At 41.1% G+C, this 17,821-nt stretch overlaps 1 protein-coding gene across 10 annotated transcripts in view; it reads left to right on the top strand.

Moving 5' to 3' along the window:
• Positions 1 to 1,004: 1,004 nt before the first annotated feature.
• Positions 1,005 to 17,821, top strand: part of DDHD1 (DDHD domain containing 1) — a 116,167-nt gene continuing 99,350 nt past the window's right edge. For all 10 annotated transcript variants that reach the window (XM_054239950.2, XM_054239949.2, XM_002753916.7 and 7 more), the window contains exon 1: positions 1,005 to 2,011. In XM_054239950.2, coding sequence (XP_054095925.1) covers positions 1,177 to 2,011 — 835 coding nt within the window. In that variant the 5' untranslated portion in view covers positions 1,005 to 1,176. The remainder of the gene's footprint in view (positions 2,012 to 17,821) is intronic.

The following is a 17,821-nucleotide window of genomic DNA, read 5'->3' as shown; positions in this document are numbered from 1 at the left end:
GGGCGACAGAGTGAGACTCCATCTCAAAATATATATACACATGTGTGTGTGTGTGTGTGTGTGTGTGTGTGTGTATAAAAGACCCACATAAGTGAGCCTCTGTATTCAACCTGATCCCAGAATATGAGTTACAGAATCAGAGATGCACAAAAATCTGGAAGAACCCTTAAAGTTCATAAATTCCATCGCTGTAAGGAACTTTAGATAGCATCTGTTCCAAGAATCTTAATTTTACAGATGAGGAAGCCAAAAAGATCAGGGAGATTACGTGATTTGCCTGTGGCTTGTTAGCAAAGCTAAATCTAGAACCTGGTTGTTTTCTCGCTCTCAATCTAATACTCTTTACCACAGCTGGCTGGACTTGACATCATTTTAATCCACTAACTCTGATTCCGCGCTGTGTGGGAGAGGCTGACATACAGACTTGGTTTCTGTTTTCTTAACCTCATTGCCCTCCGTCAAGGGCCTTGCAATGAGGTCGAGAAAACAGAAAATCTAAGTATTAGAAGATAAGCAATAATATGAAATGGCATGTGAAGCGAGTGGGAGTGCTTCGTATCCACCCCACACATAAGCGTCCTGGTTCTGTCTGGAGCCACCAGGGTCAGGTGACAGAACGTCCAGGCAGGCCTCAGGAGGGCCTAAGGTCAAAAAAAGCAATGCTGAATCCAACATCCCGGGGCCCTCTTGACACACAGCTTAAGGCTCTGGGCTCAAGATCCAAATTGTATGGATGAGTAGGGTAAAGCCTATCCACATCTGGACTGTGAATTCCACAGGAGTGGGGCCGAGGCAGCTGAGCATGAAAACCACAGGGAAGGAGGAAGCGAGCACAGGAGGCCCAAGCGTGGCGGGCGACCAGAGGCGACCCCGCACTCTCAGCCAAAAGGGCAGGGGGCGCGGCCCGCGCGCTGCGCTGGTGCAGCCCAGTCTTCCGGGGCGGCGCGCGCGGCTGGGGGGCGGGGCCTGCCCGAAGCACCGCCTACGTCGAGCTGCGTGACAATGGGGTGGGCCTCAGAACGCAGCTGCGGCGGCCGCGGGTCTCGTGGGGGCGGAGCGGCCGCCGCTGCCGCCGCAGCACGGGTCGGCATTTGAAAGATTAAAAAACTCCAGGTGGAGAGGACGGTGGCGTTGAATGTGTGGCGGAAGCGCTGAGGGTCAAGGAGTCTCCATAGCATGAATTACCCGGGCCGCGGGTCCCCACGGAGCCTCGAGCATAACGGCCGAGGCGGCGGCGGCGCCTGGGAGCTGGGCTCGGACGCAGGGCAGGCGTTCGGCGGCGGCGTCTGCTGCTTCGAGCACCTGCCCGGCGAGGACCCGGGCGACGGCGACGTGCCCTTGGCCCTGCTGCGCGGAGAGCCGGGGCTGCATTTGGCGCCGGGCACCGAGGACCACAACCACCACCTGGCGCTGGACCCCTGCCTCAGTGACGAGAACTATGACTTCAGCTCCGCTGAATCGGGCTCCTCGCTGCGCTACTACAGCGAGGGCGAGAGCGGCGGCGGCGGCGGCAGCTCCTTGTCACTGCACCCGCCACAGCAGCCTCCGCTGGTCCCGACGAACTCTGGGGGCGGCGGGGCGGCAGGAGGGGGCCTCGGGGAGAGGAAACGTACCCGGCTAGGTGGCCAGGCGGCCCGGCACCGCTACGAGATCGTGACGGAGCTGGGCCCGGAGGAGGTGCGCTGGTTCTACAAGGAAGACAAGAAGACCTGGAAGCCCTTCATCGGCTACGACTCGCTCCGCATCGAGCGCGCCTTCCGGACCCTGCTGCAGGTCACGGGTGTCCGGCCTCAAGACGAGGACCGGGACGGTGACCATGTTTGCTCCCCAGCGGGGCAGGCCTCCAGTTCCGGAGAAGACGATGAGGACCGCGCCTGCGGCTTCTGCCAGCGCACGGCGGGGCACGAGCCCGAGATGGTGGAGCTGGTGAACATCGAGCCTGTGTGCGTGCGGGGCGGCCTCTACGAGGTGGATGTGACCCAAGGAGAATGCTACCCGGTGTACTGGAACCGTGAGTATTGGGCAGGGGTTTGGGCGGGATGGGCTGCCCCTGTAGGGGCGATGCGCACTGGTATGGGTTTGGAACTGGGTTGCCGCGAAGAGGGAGGCGCGTGAGGCCTGGCGTTTGGCCGGGAGCAGAATGGAGATTGTGCAGGGAGCGTCGGCAGGTAAAGGGTAAACGAGCAGATGGCAAAACCCAAGCTGTCTGGGGTCAGGAGGACTGGATACCTCCTGGGGTAGCGCCTCCTGGGTGAGCCGGGTGCTGCTACCATCTCCTGGAAGTGATCCAGGAACAGATCCGCAGCCCGAAGGTTTAATTTCGTGATCCTACCAGCTTTGTCCACCTGGGGGATCTGATTCGGCCTTCGTCTACCCTGAACAGCCTATGATTTAAATAGCGGCAAGTCTTCTGGAGTAGGAAGGTTTGAGAGGATCTGCCCGAGAATCAACAGCTTAGTTATGGACTCAGGAAAAGAAAAGGTTCCCACTGGTTGTGTTGGGAGAGGTGAAAAGAACTGCGTGAAGCAGCTCTGGTTAGTGGATCCGCTCCCTTGATGGAATACTGGGTTCCCTTACGTCCCCATTTACTTATTTTTGTCGTTGCATCTTAACCTTGAAAAATTACCGTTTCTATGCCTCGTCTTCCTCATCTGTAAAAGAAAAGATAGAAATTGTACCTGCCTCACAGGATTGTGTTGAAAGTAAATGAGAAAATGTACCTCAAGGGCTTGGTACTATGCTTGGTACTTATGCGTGATATGAGTGTTAACAGTATTTATTAGACAACAACACAGATGGGTTTATAGTTAAATTAGAAGGAAGACGATCATAAATATATGCCAGTGCATGCATGTCTTTACGTATGTGTTATATAGTAGATATTCAGTAGTCACAGAAGTTACTGACCACCAGTATTATAATGTGTAATATACACTTTCAATTTTCATGGACCCAATACCCTAACTGAGATGTCTTCATTGATTGTCACAATCCTTATATCCTCCATACAACACTCTGCTTTCTATTAATTAGATGGACTGATGACAGCTGCCTTTCTGTAGTTTAGCACCTTATCACCGGCAGAGTCCATCACCTTTATCTTTGTACTCTGATAGGGCCTAGTGCAGTAGATATTCAATAACTAGGTATTCAGTTGCATCAGTGATTCTTATAAGGTTAAAACATTCATGTGTTAAGCCTGACTTACTAAGATAGCAATTCCAAAGTGTGTCGAATCACTAAATAATCATAGCAGGAAATTTAATTTCTTACTGCACCTTAAGGTGATACTAAAGGCATTTGTTACCATTTTTATAAGGTCAGATTCAGTGAGATCTGTTACATCATTCGCTTTTTTAGATTATAAACTCACTAAAGACAGTATGTTTATATTTATTCAGTTCTTTCATATTCAGAGTATTTGTATGTGCATAACGGTACTCTTGTGAAGGCATTAAGAAAGATGGAAAACCCTTTCGGAGCTTCCCACTCGGTGTTTCCTTCAAATGACTTAAACAGCACCATAGATTTTTTTTTCCTTAAGAAAGAAGTACCAAGACTTAATAGAGCCAGAAAGTTGGATAAAAATACAGAGCATCCTTGGAGAGGGGACAGAAACCAAGAGATGACTCTTACTCTTAGATTTAACTGAAGTATATTCACCAATAATACTGTGTGCTCTCTTGGTTTTTGATAAAATTGTTAATGCTTGCGTGGTGCATCAGTCATCAAAAGTGACTTTTGACATTATTTTGCAGTGATAGCAAATTAATACTAACATTATAGACATGAAGAAATGGGTTCAGCGAAATTAATGAACTTGTCCAAGGTCACTCAGCTAGAAAGTGATGAAACAATTCATTCATTAGTTTAGTAGGGGAATACAGTGCAGTATGCAAAGACCCTGACCCATCCAAGGATGAGTGAGGGTATCAGGAAAGCATCTCAGAAGATTTAAGACAGAGCCCTACAGGATGAATTAATGAAGCAGAGAAATAAAGGGAAATGAAGGGAAGGGCATTCTGGCTAGATGGGGTGTATAGACAAGGACACAGGCCTGAAACTGCATGGCATTTTAAGGAAGTGAGGTCTGCACCTGCAGGAACTGAGACACATGGGGTGGGTTAGGGCTTTGACCAACCACAGAGACTGAGGTATGTGAGGGCTGGTGTTTGGTCAGGGACAGGATGGAGATTGTGAAGGGAGCACCTGCAATTGAATGACACATTTGGGAGAATAGCTGGAAAAGAACAGGGTAGATATGCAGTGCTACGGAGTTTGGCCTTTATCCTGTGAGTAATGAGGAACCAAACAGTTGAAGGTTTTTTATACTTGCATGTGATTAATGACAATGCAAAGGTTGAGCTGGAGAGTTGGAAGCAGAATACCAGTGGAATGCTAGTGTCATAAATCAAGTGAAAACTGATGGGGGTCTACAAAAATTAACCTGAAGGTAATGTGGACTTATCTTTCTCAAATTTTCTTTTCTAAAGCAAATAGCCATTAGGCCAATTATAGCTTATAAATTCATTTTTGTTAGGTAGCATAAGAGCAACACTATTTTTATCTCTATTTTGGCATTTTCTAAATAGTTCTCTATAAGATATAATCTTGTGGATGTTCAAGCCCTCGTATTAGCTACAATAAAAACACAATAGTGCTTTTTGTCTATCCTGTAATTTACCATTTCTCACAGAATCTCATATAACTTTAATTGGTTTCTTAAGTCTCTGTGTATTATATAAGTATTAACCTGAGGGTATTAACCCTCACACTTTCTAGGAGGGTTCAGCCCCTGTATGGGTTCTTCAGCCTTTCTTCAAATAGAAAAACTAATACTATACTTTGCAGCTTTTGACCTTCCCCCTATTTTACTTTTTAGCTGTTTTGGAAACTGTCTGATTAATGGTAATAAAAGTTTTTAAAAATCCAGTAATTCCTATGTAGAATGGTGGTTTGAATCCATTAGCCATTTAGATTTTGTGGCCTAATTTAGCTATACCTAGTCTAAAAGAAAGGTTTTAATTCTTTCTTCCCTTTGAACTTGACTAGCAAACAAAATTTGAATTAATTTGGGGTACATGAATCAGAAAGGAGAACAGAATTTGTCTTCTGTTGATGGGGAGCCAGTATTATTATATATGAAAAAATATTGTAGTAAACTTATTTTTGTTTTTTTATATGTTTAACTATTCTTCAGGCTGCATGTGGACATTTTAGATAAAAAACTGATATTTGCTGAGTAATGGTTAAGTGAACTCTCTTGTTCCCAGTGTTCTTCCTTTTGTATTCACTTCATAGACTTGTTTTGAGAATTATTATATGTAACATGCTTATTTCACTGGTTGGCACATTGTACCAGGTGTTAACTATTTGTGGATCTCAAAAAACTGTACACCTTATTTTTAGAAGCCCACATACAGGTTAGTAACATTAATCTGTGCACAATTGTTGAATGCACACAGTTTCTTGTTATTAGTCTGTACCTCATCAGAGGTGAAAGAATGTCTGTAAGGAATATTAGCAAGAAAGTGGCCAAAGCATTTAGTAATAGCTGATGGGAAGGTATATGGAACATTCTAGAGATATTTCATGAGCTTAGAATAATTCAATAATTGTGATGTGGCAGTTTGCACTAAGGAGTTATGTAATTTCTGTTCATTGACTAAATTAATAAAGTTATTTAATTGACCAAGTTTTTATATGTAGTTCCAGAAGGAGTCTAACTATAAGCCACAGATTTCTTCTTTCCACTCCCTCACTCGCCACCTTCTTGTATACTTATAAAGCCTACTTGCATTATTGTAATTTTAAACCATTTTCAGTTTCAAATGCTTTAGAAATAAACCAGTTGTCTTTGTGGTGTATTGCAACAAAGGAAAATTATATCCCCCAATAAAATGAGATTTTAAAAATTAGAGCTTTTGTCTTCATTACATAATGTTTACAAATTTGGCATAGATGTGACCATGTTATTCATAATAACAATCCTTTGTGTGGCACAGGGCATCATGGGAAAATAAGGGAGTCCCAGGGGTAGAAGGCACTCTTTTTTGTTCAATTTCTGCCTCCAATAAAGCAGGACTATAGGGATCATTTCTGACCCTGAAAAAGTGTTGGAGACTTTTATCTTTTACTGTTTATAACTGTGTTATCCCCACTAGCCTGGACTGGAAAGCAGCTTTGGACTGCGTTGGAACCCTGACTGCTCAGGTTTACAGTACCAAGGACCCAGTTTTCTGAGAACTTACCTCATCCCAGATCCAGTCTGCTTTAGAGTGCATTTTAGAATGCACAGTGACCTGCTAAAACAGAACAAGGATGTGAATGGATAGTGACATATATTAAGGGCAGGACTTGGCACCTGACCATGGCATTTGGGGCTTCTCTTTCTCTTTGAAATGTGCCATTACTTTAAAAATGGATCTAATATCAGTTATTGATTCACCTTACGTATGGCTGAAATGTTATAATGCATGTTTTCCAAGTACATTATGCAAGTGCTTAGAGAAATCAGTGTGGATTTCTTTTCCCTGTCAACCCCCTCTGCTTTTCTTTCCTCTTTTACCATTTTCTTATAAAAGAGACCTTTTATATGCTTCTCTTTTCCGAATTTTATTTCCTGGGTCTTTTATCTCCATATCACTCTTCATAGTTTGTATTTTGTTGAGAATTTTGATGTCTGGAGCCTACAATTGATCCTTTTTTGTAGAGAGCAAGAAAACAATCTGGATGTGCTGGTCAAGGAATCTTCTGAGAATTACGGACTGGGGTAGGAAAGTGGAGGTCAGGGAGGAGAACTAGAAGGAGAAAGTATTATTCAAAGGAAGGCTAAGACGAAAAATATTGGCAGAAGAGATCGGGAAGTAGATAGTTCTGGAATTCCTGATAACTAGGGAATCTAACCTAAGACCTTTGTTATTTTGTGAGTGTAGTGAAATTTATACTGTGCATGTTATATATTTAAAAAAACTGTCAGCATTGATGAAGGGTACAAATATACAGGGTCTCTTCTTTTTTGCCACAATATACTCTAAAAGTTCAGTTAAAAAGCAGAACAAGGAAAAATTTTTTTAATAGTTACTGTATATAATCTACAGTTCTACTTTTTTGATTCTGCATTGGTAAAGGGAAAAAATATAAAAAGTGTTTAATCACTGTCAATCGAGTGGATTTATAGGATGAGAATCACAATGTAGATACTTTCTGATACCCCTAGATTAGGAGACAAGTGAAAATCAAGGTGGTAAAAAAATATATAGGAACTTGTCTGTACCAGAGGGCTAAAGAAAAACAGTAGCAAAATTGATAAGATCATATAAAACTAATTGTATTTTATGTACTGCTTTTCAACATTACCAAATTGTCAATAAGACTGAATTATACTTTCATTACTTCTGTTTTTGTTTTTGTTTTTGTTTTTGAGATGGAGTTTTGCTCTCATTGGGCAGGCTGGAGTGCAATGGCGCGATCTTGGCTCGCTGCAACCTCTGCCTCCCCGTTTCAAGCAATCCTCCTGCCTCAGCCTCCTGAGTAGCTTAGATTACAGGCATGTACCACGTCTAACTAATTTTGTATTTTTAGTAGAGATGGGGTTTCACCATGTTGGTCAGGTTGGTCTGGAACTGCTGACCTCAAGTGATCCACCTGCTTTGGCCTCCCCAAGTGCTGGGATTACAGGTATGAGCCACCATGCCCAGCCTATTAATGTTTATTTTAATGTCTTATTACATTAAGCTATATCTAGATAATTTTTATAATCATTGCTCTTGTATGTTTAAATAAACTCTACTGAATGACTACTGGGGGTTAGGTCACCCTTTGAAAATAACATTGTTATTACTTCTGTATTCCAAGACCTTAGATATTGGAAAATCCTTGCGAGGTACAAATTCATCTGAATGGATGGCTTTTTCCAAATAATGGAAAGCTAAGTGGAAATCTCTATAAAATTACTGTCTCTGGCTGCTGCTTAGTGGACTATTTTTCTGAACATTGATGCAAGCTGTCCTTTGAGAAACATAAGAGGGGATAAATAACTAGTTGAACTATTTTAAAACTTTTTTTGGTGGAGGGGATGGAGTCTTGCCCTGTCACCAAGAATGGAGTGCAATGGCACAATCTCGGCTCACTGCAACCTCTGCCTCCTGGGTTCAAGCAATTCTCCTGTCTCAGCCTCCTGGTTAGCTGGGATTACAGGTGCATGCTGCAATCCCAACAGAACAAAATGTTGTCTTAAAAAAAAAAAACCGTTTTGGTCATGAGCGGTGGCTCACGCCTGTAATCCCAGCACTTTGGAAGGCCAAGGCGGGTAGATCACAAGGTCAGGAGTCCAAGACAAGGTTTTGTTCTGTTGCCCAGGTCAGAGTACAGTGAAGTGATCATAGCTCACTGCAGTCTTGACCTACCAGGCTCAGGCAATCCTCCCACCTCTCAGCCTCCCAAGAAGCTAGGACCACAGGTGCACGTCACCATGCCCAGCTAATTTTTTAAATTATTACTTGTAGAGACACGGCCTTCCTATGTTGCCCAGGCTGGTTTCAAACTCCTGGGCTCAAGCAGTCCTCCTGCCTCAGCCTCCTACACTACTGGGACTACAGGCATGAGCCACCATACCCAGCTTTGTCAAGACTTAAGATTTCTACAGCATGTGCCATGGAATGCTCTGCTCAGTAACTTTAGTATCATTTTTTTTAGATGGAATCTGCCTCTGTCACCCAGGCTGGAGTACAGTGGTGTCATCTGGGCTCACTGCACTCTCCGTCTCCTAAGTTCAAGCAGTTCTCCTGCCTCAGCCTCCTGAGTAGCTGGGATCACAGGCCTGTGTCACCATACTTGGCTAATTTTTGTATTTTTAGTGGAGACAGGGTTTCACCATGTTGCCCAGGCTGGTCTTGAACTCCTGACCTCGGGTGATCCACCTGCCTCAGTCTTCCAAAGTGCTGGGATTACAAACGTGATCCACTGTGCCCAGCCTCTGCTCAGTAATTTTAGATGTGCACAGGGAGGAGAGTCAGAATTACTTCTAAGCCTTAGTATGGACATTTAGTTAAATGTAATCCCACTCATATTTTGCAACTTAACTACAACTACTTAATAGCAACTTTAGGTTCATATTTTATTGGCTGAGTCTATTATTCTCGAGAGTTCTGTAGAATTGCTTCTAATTAGGCCCAGGGTATCTCATGTGTACCTGATACACCCACTTAAACCTTCAGTAAACTTGCATTTCAACATCTGATTTGTATTTTAACATTAAGTGCACCCAAGTTTGTTTATGATTTTTTTAAACAAAGTGTTTGCTGTAATCAAAAGACAATGGTAGGAAAAGAGAATCTACTTCGAACCAAAGACGTTGTTGAGCACCACCACTCAAACTGAGATAAGCATAGTGTGGTTGCTCAAGCTCTTTCAATGACACATATTCTACCCATTTGGCTATCTACTGCTGAAATGAATGTTTCCTATATGGCTAACACCGTGTGAGACAAGTGTACATGTCTGTAAGGTTTAGGAGAAGATACTTGTCTTTGCTTAACATTCTCTTTGTATAGCCAACACTGTTATGCTTTGTACTTAAGATTAGCACAGTTACCCATGGTTCTACTCTTTGCCTTTTACTGGAAAACATTAGGACTCCATATTTTAGAATATCTGTTTGGATATATTTGCAGTTTATTCTTCAGCCTGTTTACTGTTTAGTCTGTTACACTATTTAGTATACACTACATTATCTATTACACTTTTTTTGGTAGGAGAGAAAGGTGCAACTATATCTCATGTATAGTGAATGGCCCTAATCCTGGAATACTGGGTTGAATCATTTGGAATTCTAATTGCCAGGCAGGATTTGTCTTTTACAGAAAGACTACAATCCATCAAGTAGTATGCTAGGCCACACATAAAGGTTGAACCTGATTTCCAGCATTTGTTTTCAGATCTCCTCTCACCTTACCACAGCTCATCAGTTTCATCTCTGCCACCTCCATTTCAGTTCTTCCTAGTTTTCCTAGGGAGGCAACATTGGTGTTTTAAGAATGTTAAGGACCACTGGATCCAGACTTGGCTCAAATGCCAGCTCTGCTGTACACTGTGTGACCTTGAGCAACTGAAATTCCCTGTGCCTTAGATTCTTCTATAAAATGTGGAGAATAGTATCTACCTCTTACATTGTTTTTAATAAAATAGTTAAAATATTTAAAGATCTTAAAATACCCCATGATATTTTAAGTTCTATAAAACCGTTAGCTATGATTGTTTCTCCGTCTTCCTGCCTGTTCATTCCTTCCAAATTTCCAACCCACTTGACATTCTTGGCTCTCCTGTTTAAATTTATAGTCTCTTTCCTCACACGGCATATCCTTGGCCTGCCATCTTGGTAATCATCTCTCAAATGGGAACAGCTCTAGGTCCCCTGTAACTGTTGCCTACCTTTATGAGAACCTGTGATTTTCGTCTGGTCTCTCAGGCCCCAGAAAGGCCAATGCTGTCTTGAGTTCTCCTGGCTTGGACCTCAGAGAAGTTTACCAGTCTTTCTCTTACAATCTGTTGCCTGTGAGAAAGGAGGAATTCTTTCCCATAAAAGCATTCTAAATTCTTGAGCATCTGCTTTTTTTTTGGTATACATATCCTGTCACCAAATGTGAGAGATGCCAACTTTATCTCCAGAGCTCATTTAGACCGTCTCTCCTAGCTACCGGGATGTTTTGATACAATAGAGAACTTTACAGTTTTCTACAAGACTCCTCAGTTTTCAGTTAAAGGAGAGCCAGTAATGTTCTTGGTTTTTTGCCTGTCGGCAAGAAAAAAATGGCCCACAATTTCATGGAGACCTCAGCATGAAAACTATGAGAGAATTTTACTTAATTGATCTGCAATTAAACCAGCAGTAGTAGGGATGGCAGCCAGGTTCTGGCACCAAGTGTAAAATGTAACATAAAATAATCTTGAATCTCTCCTTAGTCAAAGGAGGAGGCAGCCATTCCTTACCCAGCATTGGTGATTAAAAAAAAACATGGGAACAGAAACACAGATCTTTGTTGTCAAATTCCCTTAGTTTAAATCCTTGACTTACCTTAGTTATATGCCTTCGGGCAAGAATAATCTCGGTGGCCCAATTTATTTCTTCTTTGTAAATAAGGATCATGCCTGCTTCCCAGGGTTATTATCAGGTGATTGTTATTAATTATTAAGATTCAACTGAAGTACGTATGTGCAGAATGCTTAGTACTTGCGTCAGTAAGTGTTAGCTAAGCCAGGCTGGTATATTTGAACTAGCAGCCTGTTTCTGGAAATTAAAAAAATATGTGGTAAACCTGTTCTATTTCTGGTTGGTGAGGCAAAGGGTGGAGAGCTATGGCTCCATCAAAATTACTTCAGCCTATACGTGATAACCATATATATACATACATACACACATATACCATATATATTTGCATGTATGCATCTTAAAATGACTTAATCACTCCAAGAGTTCTGGGAATCACAGTGAAGTTTCACACTTCACCTTAATTTCTCCTTTGAGTTTGAACAAAATGAAGACCTTTCTAGGTAAGATGAAGACAAAGGAATACTTTTCAGCCTCTGATTGCCTCTGCTGGATTCTGTAGTCTGCAGAATGGCAACCTGCTTTATTAATTTCTAGTGTTTTTATGTGACCAGTGGTTTGCAGATTTCATTGAGTGTAACAGTAACTGGGAAGATTGTTAAAATGCAGATTCTCAGATCTGATCCCTGGAAATTTGGTATAAGACATCTTATAATTTGGTAATTCTGTTAGTTCATAAACCCCCTCATCTGAATGGCTAGAAGCTGCCTCATCTTCAGTTGTCTTCACTTACACTCCAAGAATTACCAGTTCAGTCAGTCCAAGGTTACATTTCAAGAGATTCTAGGGGAATTGGCCTTCTTCTGGCAAATTGGTACTTTTATTTAATCTCTGTTGTTCTTTCTACTTCTGTATTGCCACTCTGTCCTTCAGATTTAAAACTTCTGTATCTTACTGATCTTCTGTATTTGTCAGTGAGGGAGAAGGATGAAGTCTCCAACTACAATTGTGGATCTGGTTAGTCTGTTAATGAAGTTATATTGGTTTTTGCTTCATGTGTTTTGAAGCTCTATCCATAGTTGTGTATACATTTAGGATTATTATATCCTTTTGATGAAATACTGACTTTGTCACTTTGAAATATCCGCCTTTATCTCTGGTAATGTTTCTTTTGTTGAAATCTACTTTATTTGATACTAACATAGCCACTCTAGAGTCCTTTTGATTAATATTTGTAATTTATATCTTTTCCTTTTAAATCTCTATGTGTCTTTTACCTATCTGTTGGATCTTGCTTTTATTTGTTTATTTTTTTTTGAGATGGAGTTTCTCTCTTGTTTCCCAGGCTGGAGTGCAATGGCACAATCTCGGCTCACTGCAACCTCTGCCTCCCAGGTTCAAGTGATTCTCCTGTCTCAGCCTCCCAAGTAGCTGGGGTTGCAGGCATGCACCAACACTCCTGGCTAATTTTGAATTTTTGGTAGTGATGGGATTTCTCCATGTTGGTCAGGCTGGTCTTGAACTCCTGACCTCAGGTGATGTGCCCACCTAGGCCTCCTAAAGTGCAGGGATTATAGGCATGAGCCACCCTGCCTGGCTGGGCTTTGCTTTTTAAAATTTGTTCTGACAACCTCTGCCTTTCATTGGCATGTTAGACCATTTACATATAGTGTGATTAATGCTAAGTTTGATTTTTAAATGAATGTCCTACTAATTTTCTGTTTGTCCCATTTGTTCTTTGTTTCTTTCTCCTCTTTTCCTGCCTTCTTTTGGACTGGATTTTTTTTGATTCTCTTCTATCTTTAATATTAGATTTTAGGTATACTTTTTCATATTTATATTGGTTTGTGTTCTTTTAGCTTTTTTTTTTCTTTTTTTGAGACAGAGTCTCACTCTGTTATCCAGGCTAGAGTGCAGTGGCACAATCTCAGCTCACTGCAACCTCCACCTCCCAGGTTCAAGCAATTCTCCTGCCTAAGCCTCCCAAGTAGCTGGGATTATAGGCGTGGACCACCAAATGAGGCTAATTTTTGTATTTGAGTAGAAACGGGGTTTCACCATGTTGGCCAGGCTGGTCTTTAACTCCTGACCTCAGGTGATCTGTCCATCTTCACCTCCCAAAGTGCTGGGATTACAGGTGTAAGCCACTGCACCCGACCCCTCTAAGCTTTTTGAATTTCGATTGTATATATGATAGATCATCTGATATAGTTCCCCAGTTCATGGATGCTCTGTTCTGTTTTTTTAATTTTTCTCCCACTCTTTTTTTTTTTTGTATTTCTATTTAGGTAATTTTTATTAACCTATTTTAGAGTTCACTGATTGTTTCCTCAGCTGTGTTGATCAAAGGTATTCTTTATCTTATGTTTCTAGTTTCTGGCATTTCTATTTGACTCTATTATAGTTTTCTGTCTCTGAAGGGTTCAAAAATTATTGTGTCACTTGTGAAAACTGGAAGAACCTTAGTAGCATACTTTCATTTACCCCCCCATAGCTGTTTTGCCATTGTCATACATTTCATTTCTATATTGTTTATAACAATATTTTTACTTTAAGCAATATTTTTTACTTTAATATTTTTACAATGAAACAATATTTTCACTTTAAGCAAGTTGTTTTTTTTTTTTTGTTTGTTTGTTTTTGAGACAGAATCTCTGTTGCCCGGGCTGGGGTGCAGTAGCGCAATTTTGGCTCACTGCAGCCTCCATCTCCAGGACTCAAGCAATTCTCCTGCCTCAGCCTCCCAAGTAGCTGGGATTACAGGCATGTGCCACCACACCTGGCTAATTTCTGTATTTTTAGTAGAGGTAGGGTTTTGCCATGTTGGCCAGGCTGGTCTTGAACTCCTGACCTCAAGTGATCCACTCTCTGTGGTTTCCAAAAGCCCTGGGATTACGGACATGAGCCACTTCACCCGGCCTTTAAGCAGTCGTTTTTAAAAAGCAATTTCTTTAAACTCTATTTCTCTCTTAGTTTTGAAAGATAATTTTGCTGGACATAGAATTCTAGGTGGACATTTTTGTCTCCTTCAGAACTTCAAATATCACCTCACTGAAGTCTTTCACTTCTCTAGTTTCTGATGAGAAGTTTGCTATTGTTTTTATATTTGTTCTTCTAAATGTCATCTTTTTTTTCCCTGACAGCTTCCTCCTTCCCCATCCCCCACTTTGTTGGTGTCTTGCTGTGGTTTTCTTCATAATTCATCTGCATGGGATTTTTTAAGATTCTGGGAGCTGTGGGTTTATCACTTTCATCAAATTTGGCTATTCACCAAATTTATTTTTCTGTTCATCCTACCCCTTTTCTCAGATTCCTACTACATATTAAGTCAGTATGCTTGATATTGCCCCACAACTCTGTACATTTTGATATTGCCCTACAGCCCTGTGATTTTTCCTTTTTTTCTTCTTTTCTTTTTTTTTCTGAGATGGAATCTCGCTCTGTCACCCAGACTGGAGTGCTGTTGTGCAATCTCAGCTCACTGCACCTCCGCCTCCCAGGTTCAAGTGATTCTCTTGCCTCAGCCTCTCGAGTAGTTGGAATTACAGCTGCATGCTACCATGCCCAGCTAATTTTTGTATTTTTAGTAGAGACGGGGTTTCACCTTGTTGGCCAGGCTGGTCTCAAACTCCTGACCTCAGGTAATCCATACTTCAACCTCCCAAAGTGCTGGGATTGCAGGAGTGAGCCACAGTGCCTGGCCTGCCCTATAGTTTTCTTTTTTGCTTTTTTTTTTTTTTTTGTATTTAATCTTAGTTTCTATTACGTTTCTATTGCTGTGTTCTTGAATGAATATGTCCTATTGCTATATTATGACTTAGAATAATTTCACTGATCTTTTCTTCTGTAATTTCTAATTTACTTTTGATCTCATTGGTTTTTCATTTTTGACATTTTTTATCTCTAGAAGTTCATTTTAGGTATTTTTTTGTATCTTCTGTTTTCTTCCTCATCGTGTTTGTATTTTCCTTTAACCTTCTTGAATCTAGGTGGTGAGTAATGATTGTTTTAACATGTTTTTCTGCTTGTTTTCCCACCTGTGTTGTTTCTGGATGTTATTGTCTGCCTTTTCCTGAGTGTGTGTTGAATTTTCATGCTTCTTTGGATACTGTTTTCGGATTATATAGGATTCCTTTATACTGTTGGGCTTTATTCTAATGCACAGTTAAGGTACTTCAAATTAATTTGTTCTATCAAGGCTTTCTTTTGAGATTTGTTAGGGAACTCACAGCAGCATTTAATGTGGGGACAATTTATCTCTGCTATTGAGGCAATACCTTTCTGAGGACATTGCTCAATGCCTCTTGGATTAGGTCTTTATATTCTGACTGCTGATTAGAATATGAACTATTTGTAGCCCTATATGAGCTCTGGGTATGTTTCACCTGCTCCTTTCCAGTGGTTCTTTTTCCTGGCTTCTGGAAGTTTTCTTCTTTGTGTACATGAGCCAGTACTTAGCTAAAGAATAAAGGGAACTCTTCTAGAGATCTTTGGCGCTGTCTTTCTACAGTGCCAAAATGTCCTCTACTACATTTTGCCTCACAAATTCTAAGTCTTGGCCTTCCTGAACTGTTTGAAAACTCAGAGTGCTAGACTTTGTTTGGATTAACTTTCCCTGTGCTATTGCCTGGATACTCTTAGCACTAAGCTTGTGCAATGGCAGGAATTATCTCAGAGATCACTGTCCTCTTCTGCTTGTTGTACAGTACCTGAAAATCATTGTTGCATATATTTGATCTGATTTTCTAGTTAAGGTGGGATATTAAATCTAGTATGTGTTACTCCATCATTGCTGGAAGTAGAAGTCTGTTCTTCCAGTTTAACTGATTTATTCTCTTCATTCTTGACCATCTTTATTTCTCTATTAGGTACAACCCAGTACTTATGTATCCTATATGTCTTCCTCATCAGAAATGTTAAAATGGACAACTCTTTAGTGAGCTAATATAGATCACATGGTTGTCACACACAGTAGAATTGAGATGTGTTATGCAGTTTGGGCTATAGGTAGAAGTGATAGACTTTTATATCAAGACTGTTTGCTTCCGGCTCTTTTTTGCTGACATGATACATATGGCCTAACTGAACCAATTGCTACACTTAATTTCTTATGCTCCTACAGTGGACTGAAGATTTATAATTCCCCAAAATTTATATGTTGAAATCTTAACCCTCTAGGTGATGGTACTGGAGAAGTGGAGCCTTTGGGAAGTGATTAGGTCATAGGGCAGAGTCCTGTAAGTAGCATTAGCACCCTGCCCCTTCCACCACATGAGGACACAGTGAGAAGGCACGTAAACCAAAAAGCAGACCATCACCAGACACCAAATCTGCTGGTGCCTTGATCTTGGCAGTCTCTAGAGATGTGAGAAATAAGTTTCCATTGTTTACAAACCACCAACTTTATGATATTTTATTACAGCAGCCTAGATGAACTAAGACAGATCCTTAGTCTGCATATATTAGTCTATTCTCATGCTGCTGTGAAGAAGTACCCAAGACCTAGTTATTTATAAAGGAAAGAGGTTTAATTGACTGACAGTTCCACATGGCTGGGGAGGCCTCAGGAAACTTACAGTTGTAGTAGGGGGAGCAAACATACCCTTCTTCACACGGTAGGAGGAAAGAGAAATATAGAGCAAAGGGAGGAAGCCCCTTATAAAACCATTAGACCTCCTTTGAACTCATTATCAGAACAGCATAGGGGAACTGCTCCTGTCTTCTAATCACTTCCCAGGAGGTTCCTCCCCCAAAACTTGGGGATTACAATTTGCATTACAATGCAAGATAAGATTTTGGGGGGGACGCAGCCAAACCCTATCACTCCACTTTTCTTATTCCGTCTTGTTTCATACAACTATACAATTCAACCTCGAAACAGACTCTGAAGGATCTATTTTCACATAAAAAGACCTATCTTTCTGATAATACCAGGAAGTAAATCAGAGCACTGAGTTAACTCACCAGTCATTTTGTGTCTGGAGTGATCCTCATTTTCACATCTTAGTATGTATGTATTTTTGGTTCTCTGGGCTTGCTTCTCTAGCTGTCATGGCATGGCATAAGGTTTTTGTTTTTGAAGAGTTGGTGGGGAAATTGGGGTTTGATTGTACCAAATGGCTAAGGATTCTTGAATGCTAGTCTTGATGTAGCTAGCATTGTTTTAGATGGTTTTAGAAACTTCAAACGATATTCCACAAATCAAAATAATGCCATAATTTGAGGTGAGATTTTGTAGTTTACAAAGTACTTTCACATACCATTCTATTAATCCCCATTGTCACCCAGCAGTGAGACAATATCTTCATGTTACAGATGATAAGCTGAAGCTCAGCGAGGTTAAGAGGTGGAACTGGAATTTTAGGCTAGGCCTCCTGAGTCCTTAACCCAGTTCTTTTTCTACTGTTGTACCATCTACAGCCTTACTGTTTACATGATTCAAGCAGATGTGAAGTTTTGGGTACCAATAGTACTTAATATCCTGGGTTATTTTGTAATCTGTGTAAAATTTCCTCGCTCAACTTTACTGCTATGTATTCCTCCTGTTTGACAATTTTCTAAATAAATTTCTCAAAAAAGCGTCTGGTAGGTAACTTGAGAGTTTCTTAAATGTTTCTTCTGCTTTTTTTTCTTTTAACATACATTCAAGCATTTACATCTTTGTTTGTTAGCATTATGAATATTGACTGCACAAATTTTTTTTTCTCCTTTTTCTCTTCTTTTTAAAAAATTTTTACTTTTGCTTTTGATTTTGACCCCGGTTGGGGCTTAAAT

This window comes from Callithrix jacchus, chromosome 8 (genome assembly GCF_049354715.1).
Source record: "Callithrix jacchus isolate 240 chromosome 8, calJac240_pri, whole genome shotgun sequence".
Lineage (NCBI taxonomy): Eukaryota > Metazoa > Chordata > Mammalia > Primates > Cebidae > Callithrix > Callithrix jacchus.
The sequence above is the reverse complement of the archived record's forward strand: the minus strand, read 5'-3'. Positions and strand labels throughout refer to the sequence as shown.